Here is a 7,391-nt window from a genome sequence, read left to right on the forward strand (position 1 = left end):
GTCGTTCTCACGCTTCAGCAGCCAGGATGCTGCTGATAAGAGCGAGCGGACAGGATCAGCTTTACACCGATACTCTGTCTGTTTGCGCGTCCTGCCTCACCCTTTGTGCAGAGGACTCCGAATGTGTGCACGTCACTGTCTGCCACTTATTCCACAGCATGAATATTGATGAGCGTTTCTGCATGCAGTTGCAGCTGCTGCAGGTTGATGTGCACATAGTGTGCAAAGAGATGAAGAAACATCAACAGAAAATAGGCTGAAAACTTGTTTGGGACTCGATCAAAGATGCTCGTCACTCCCGAGTCCGATGGTTGCCTTTGCAAACAAAAATAATGTGCACATCCCAATACCCAATTTTGTTTTCACTCAATCATTAGGAATTAAAAAGTTGATGTTCCATCTATTAATTGTTTGCTTTTAAATTAGGTCTGCTTTTTATTTTCTTCATCGATTAAAGCGCAGTGGTTCCGCCCTCGCTCCAGACTCCTTGTTTTAAGACGTTGTGCTTGATGACGGGTGGATTTTTCACTGTTCTCTGGCAGCTTATAAATGAAATGACTAACAGATTAATATAGAAATCCTATAGGTCTTAAGAATTAAGTAATTTTTAGACATGAAATTCAGAGTTTATTTTTGTTTGCATGTGGAGACAGATCTTCATCTTTGGTAAAAGTAAAAGCCGACTATTTAAGATGTCCTGGTGATTTTATATGTTTTTACTGCCTCACGTTTCTTTTGCCTCCGAGAAATGTATTCAAGCATTGTCTCAGGGTGAGCATTTGATATTCCCGTGCATGCTGCTGCATGAAGATGCAGTTCATATGATTACATTCAATTCCACACTTCAGCCTCGTGTGTTACAAAAACAAGGTACAAGAGAAAAGCCGGTAAAAGTTGGGACCATTAAACCTCATCAGGCCAAACAAGACAAGAGTTGAATTATCTTTATAACTTGTGTAATTAATCTTATGTCTCTTTTGTGTTGTATTTTGTGTTCTGGGTTTGTATTTGTGAATCCAGGTGGGTTTAGCCGCAGACATTTCGAGGGAGACAGATCCTTTGCTGTTTGAACCGTCCAGTGGTGAGTCTTTCTTTCAGAGTGCTGCTTTTAGTTCATACTGAAGCTTTGTAAGAAAGCTGGTACGCCCTGATATGATAGCAAGCGTATGCTTCCTACTTCATTCTTTTCAGTGCTCTCAAGGTTGTCCCCTTAAAGCGTCATGTGACGAGATGATCAATTTCTACCTAACATAACGTAAAAGGGAATAAAGGACCTAACTCAGCGTTTCTGTCGATATTGAGTCAGGGCTGGAGTTTATCGTCAGAGTGCAGTTTTATCATTTGTTGCTAATTATTTCGAGGAACTGTTGACGATGTGTTGCAGGCAGCTAAATTTCTGAAGCCAAATATAAGCCGTACTTACAAAAAAAATAAAAACAGTTGTGCAGATTCAGGAAACACTTGAAGGTATATTTTCATTTTACTTTTTTTCTATTGTGTCAGGTGAGTACTCTGGTCTCCAAAAAGTTCAAATATTATGCCTCAGTTTAAAACGGTCTTTTTAGCTCCTTCTACTATTGTGTTAGAATATCAAAATAAAGTTGGCAGCTGGTGTTAACCTTCTCACACTGAAGGGAGTAGTTAGTTGTATCCAAGGGCAGAGTCATCAATAATGATTGCATTTAAATTAAATCAGTAGTTGCATTGTTATATTTAAGTCCGTATCTTTCCTCTGCCTGAAGTATTGAAATTATAGTGCTGCCTTTTTTTTTTGTGCTGCTAAAAATATAAGACAGAGACTGAGATGTCTTACTAAACACTTTGTATAGTCAAATGGCTTAAAATCAAAATATCTACATCCTGAAAATATTTTACTTTTGATTGGTTTAGGATGTAAATTTTCCTTGGTCAAGTTGAGTCTTTGCAGTTAGCACAAAGTGAAGCATTAAAAGTAAAGATGAACACACAAATACATGCGTTCGGTATCTCTGTATAGTTGTGTGTGTTTGCGAACTTAAATTAACACGTGTCCTGACCTTCCTCCTCTTGCGGTGGATGTCTCCGATGCTGTTGGCCAGTGAGTTTGGTCCCAGCAGCGTGGACGTGCTCTGAGGCCAGTCCACCGCCACCAGAGTGTGCTCGCCCATCAGCACCTTGCGCACGTTCTCTGCGCCCGTAACCCGAATCACAGGACGGCCTAGCAGGTGGGTCTTGAACACGTTGCCGTACTTCTGTCTCCGTGATGCATGAAAGCTCGAGCCCTGGACAAAGGAAAAGACGGTAAGCACAGAGATCAATCACAGATCTAACTTGTAATGCTGAAGACACAACTCACTTTTAAGATATTTTTTACAGTAGAATGAGTGACAGTTCTTTAGTCGTGCTGGAGGATTAATTATATGAGGCAGTATGTCAAAAATCCATATTCAAGAAACTAGTTTTGCTCATAGAAAAATAAACCTGGTGCTTTTCCATTCTTCCTCCTTCAACATCTATAAGAAAGTCGAAATTCTATTAAGAAAGGAATAAGAGAAAGATGGGTAGTTTTAGAGAACACTGTTGGGACTGAATGCTGGAGTTCCCCTTTGAGAGAAGCAGGTGTGAGGAGACGGTAACAGAAGGAATTCCCCAAACACTCCTGACCCTGTTTCACGGAAATCAGAGGAACCTTTTAAAATCCTGCTAATGGAGATCGCCCCCATCTCCACTTCTAAATCTATATCTTTCTTAATATCTGCACTCAAAGAAATCTTTTATATTGTCAGCAGTTTAAGGGTTAGTGTATTCTTAACATGAAATTCCTTAAAATTTAGTGATTCTAGTCATCATCATCACTGTCACGGAAACATTGTGAGACGAGGTTTTAATCATGCAGAAATCATTTTAAAAACTGATGAAATATTACAATAGACAGCCAGCAGTTGCTGTCCTCAAACAGAAGATGGTCAGATCCAAAAAGGCTCCTCAAAACAGTGATACCTCACCGAACTGATGGGGCCTACTCTGAAAAACGCTCTCCTTGCCCTCGACCACCGTTAACAAAACATGCTAGTTCTTCATGCTTTTTGCACTTTCTAATAATTTAAAACAGTCTTTAGGATCCAACCTTCACCCCAGCTTTTGATCTTCATCTCTAAAAGGTTTCAGTAAGTACTTTCTACTCTCTCTGTGGCTCGGGGCCCAAACAGACTGGTGAGTTCTCCACATGCTAAAAGTTACTGAGGTTTCCATCATCTCAGCTCTCAGAGAAAAAAGTAAACTTAAACCAACTGAAAGCAGAAGACTGCAGATGTTTAAGGAGCCTGTATACATCAGGTTAATGCAATGAAAACTGATTCAAGTTGCCTTTAGGGCACAGGCAGAGATCAGTTTTAACATCGGCCCACGAGCGGTGAGGTTAAAGGTTCTCAAAACATTTGCAGTTCAGGCTTAAAATACAGTAAATGAAATTTCTCATCCTGATGAAGAAGACTGACAGGAGACTGCTCGAGGATATAAGAAGTTTCAGCCTCAGACTGCTCATTTTTGGCCACTGCCACTTCAAATCTTTTTCTCCTCATTCATCAACTGAGGTGGAGCTCCAAGTTGTCAGGCCTGGGGAACCCTAGCCCTAAGATGAATGGACTATGCCGGCAACCTCTGATGAATGGTCATAGGAATCTACATATTAACAATCATGCAACTGAGCTCATGGCTCATTGTTAGGCAATGTTGCTAGTGTCAGTCATGTTTATAAGGTTAGGGAAACCCGCAGTCACTTGGAAAACTGACGAAATGTTTCGCCAGTTGAACACGTCCAGATGAACGGGATCAGTTTACCTGGATTATTGAGGAGGTCCAAACGTCCAAGATGTAGTTTAACATGTAGCACATTAAACTACGTCTTTCTTCACAGGGTTGTCACTATTTAAATCACAGAGGGGATTCCTCCTTCTCAGATTGTTTTATTTGAAGGCAATCAGAGAAAGTGAATTTTCCCTTTTTCTATAAGAAGCATAGTGCTTGCTAGAATTACAGGTAGAGCTTCCGGTTTAACTCGAAAATAGTTCTTAGAAAAAGTGCAAAATAATTTTTTTAGTGACAGGTGTGTGATTTCTTTAAAAAAAAAAAGAGAGATTAAGTGCATGTTTTATTCCTATAAGCATCTAGATAAGCGGTGTTACACCCCATACCTGCAAAACTGGGCAGTTAACACCAAAACAATGTAGGTGCATGAGCAATACTACGAGTCACGGAGAAAAATTAGAATTTCTTGCTGGAGAATAAAAAAATAAACATTTGTCCCTGTTTTATGTTTTGACCTATCACGAGGAGCCACATCGCCACATTTCAGGGCCCCTGTCCCACAGTTTGGACAACCCAAGTTGCAAGCACAACCCCCAGAGGACCAAAGCTGGAGTCAGTTAGCGAGCTGACCTGAGTTCAGCTTTGACGTTGACCTCTAAACGGTCTGGGTCAGAGCAGAGTGAGAGGGAGCCGACCCCAGAACTGTAAATGGGCTGTTTGAGTGAAAAGAATATATAGCCGCCTGAGAGGCTGCTTACTGTGTTACACACACAGACACACACACACACGTACACGGGACATACACACTGAGTCTAACAAGGCATTATTCAAATGCAAGTATTAACACACATGTGCATATAGACTTAAAAACACACTCTCACTCAAGATTACTAAAATAAAACTATCTTTAAAAACTCAGAAACATGGAAAGCAAACAAACATGCGGAGGCCCAACTGCAAATTGCCGTGACAACACTAACTGGTTTGACCCCGGTTTACTCAAGGGAAAAGAGATATTTATGACTGTGAGGCACACAGACACACACACACAAATATATATGTACGCATATATATTTGTGTGTGTGTAAACATGAAGGCAAAAGGACAGCCTGTAAGGCAGTTTATTCACACATCAACACAAAACAGACAAGGAGAGCATTTTTATTGTGATTTTTGTTTAAAAAAAATCAGAACAACTTCAAACCTTCCTGACACGAGCCAACATTAAGATCAGCTGTAACCCCCAACACTACAAAACAGTCGGCGTGTGTATGAGTGCAGTTATAGGCCGCATGTTTGTGTTTGAATGCGGAGCTCAGAAACTAATTTTAGCAAGTAGTTTGTTTCCTGGTCGAGGGCACACCTCTGGCAGCGGCGGCGGTGCTTTTTGTTTGTGTGCGAGGGCTCAAAATGTGTCCGCTCACTGATTCCGGTCAGCGGTGTGATTACTGGCTCACAGCCCTACAGTGAAGCCTCGATAGATTTACTAAACTCCCAATCAAAAACACCCCGCTTGGCCAAGAGGTTTCAAAGCTGAGGAGGAGCTTATGGTCTAAATTAGGAGTGACTTTAAAAAGTGTGTGTGTCTCTGGTTGGGTGTAAATAAGTGTTTTACATTCGGTGCATAGATGTTTGTAAAGGGGAACTCAGTGGAATTAGTAGTGCATGTTTATAAAGTCACACCTTTTAAGAGAATAAATTACCAGAGGCTGAGATATTCCTGCTTTTAGTCCTTATGAAAGGTTCAGCTCCAAACACACTGGTACATGTTAAAGACATATCTAATTATCAGAGACATATTGCTCACTTGTGTTTGAGCAGCGTGCGGGGGACAACCATGGGAATAGATAAAGACTTTGAAGGGGGCTAAAAGAGGCAATGTAATAAATGCAATCTCAAAACTTTATATGGTCTTTCACGTATTTAGAAGAATGAGCCGGATAAAACTGAACCCCTCCAAAATTACCATCAACTAATAAGAGGGATATCGGTTTTTAATTAGCTGGTTCTTTTGTATTACCTCTCACAACTAGCAAAAAACTGGTGGACTCCACCTTCAACCACGAGTGAAATATATCTTGAAGGCGGAGACACCAAATGATATTAAACAGCTTGAAGCGAAGGTGGGTAAAATAACCACTGGTGACATGAAGTGGGTCAATTGATGGAATAGAATTCAAGTGAAGTATGCCGTCGATAGCCATGTGGCAGGGTTTGTAAAAATATTAGAGGGTTACCTAGGCAACCAGAAGGCTACCAACCATCAGCACCAAAGTGATGCACTTTGTGTATGGAGCCCCTTTGAAAAAAGCAGCTACTGTCAGCTGCTCTGTTATGCTGCTCTATTCCATAGTGTGCTGTATTCAGCATGCTTTTGCCAGTACTCCTTGGATTTACATCTTTGCAGGAAAACCCACGACCCTAAACGAACACAGCAGACACGCAGGTGAAGCTCCTATTCCTAAAGACTGGTAACAGACCAGTTTCGATCCCAGTTTCCACCCACGATGAAGTTGCTGCAGTAAAACTGAGTCATTTTTGCAGAAACTAACAGCCATGTCATTTTGATTCCTACAGCTCAGCACGGTGTTAGTTCAGGCAGGCCAAGAAGCTAAGCTGAGCCTTTTACACGATGTCCTTGTACACATCCAGGCGTGCTATGTATCAATGCTCCTTCTGCAAGCCACATTTCAACCCACCTCCACCCCCAGCACCTCCTTTTCATACCATCTCTTACATCTCTGTTGTGTAATTGGTTCCTGCTGCTGCTTTCCATTACCATATCACCAAATATAAGCTGGAAATAAGAGTTGTAATTAAATAATTTTTTGACATCAGAAAGACAAACAAGACTCAAACGGTTTCTGTGGCAGAGGATAAAGATGCGACGCAAAGCACCTGCTGAACAGCAACCAATGACGATCAAGAGGTGATTGAAGCTTCCTTCTTCCTTCATGACTGCTTATTAATATCAGTCATTCATTTCTTTCTCTCGTCATCGCAACGTAGCTGACATGCTAAGGTTTCTCTGTGTGAAGTCGACCTAAATTGAGCACAGATGCTTTTGCCCTCTCTGTACGTCTGGCTGCTGTTTTCGTGCTGCTTTGAAAACTCTGATTGCCAGACTGCTTTTATAGATGAAAAATTCTGTTAATTAGCATTCAAGCTCCTCACGCCCCACTGTCCCGCCCTGCCATGTTTCAGAGTGTTCACTCGAGCTCGAGGTGCTGGCGTTATTTTATTCACACTGGGTTTTATCCTGCAAAGCTGTCCGACAGCTGCCTGATTCCTGGTCGATGTCGTCCACCTGATAGTCGGCTTAAAACTGTAGAAACCATCCAGTTTCAGTGTAGCTGGGACTGAGTTGTCTTTAAAGAGTCTATTTTTGAAGCCGCATCCATTCATTCATTCATGCACCTTTGCAAATTTTGGGGGTTTCTTTTTCTCTCTGTCGATGTGTCTGGGTACAAACTGTTGGCCCGAGCTGTTTTCACAGCTCCTGTACACTTCCTGTTTTCACTGCAGCACACACACATTAACAAACACACACACCAGGTCGACCGGCTGGCCTCTAGAGCCCTCAGGGTGTGTGTGTGTGTGTGTGT

The 7,391-nt window shown here is 41.6% G+C and overlaps 1 protein-coding gene across 1 annotated transcript in view; it reads right to left on the reverse strand.

Annotated features, from left to right (window-relative positions):
* The window catches only part of LOC102293646 (cytochrome P450 26B1), a 36,757-nt gene that overhangs the window by 15,700 nt on the left and 13,666 nt on the right, over positions 1-7,391 (reverse strand). The window contains exon 2 of the mRNA XM_005946350.3: positions 2,037-2,261. Coding sequence (XP_005946412.1) covers positions 2,037-2,261 — 225 coding nt within the window. The remainder of the gene's footprint in view (positions 1-2,036; positions 2,262-7,391) is intronic.

Source organism: Haplochromis burtoni, unplaced genomic scaffold, assembly GCF_018398535.1.
Source record: "Haplochromis burtoni strain Fernald_Lab_line unplaced genomic scaffold, NCSU_Asbu1 Contig_463, whole genome shotgun sequence".
NCBI lineage: Eukaryota > Metazoa > Chordata > Actinopteri > Cichliformes > Cichlidae > Haplochromis > Haplochromis burtoni.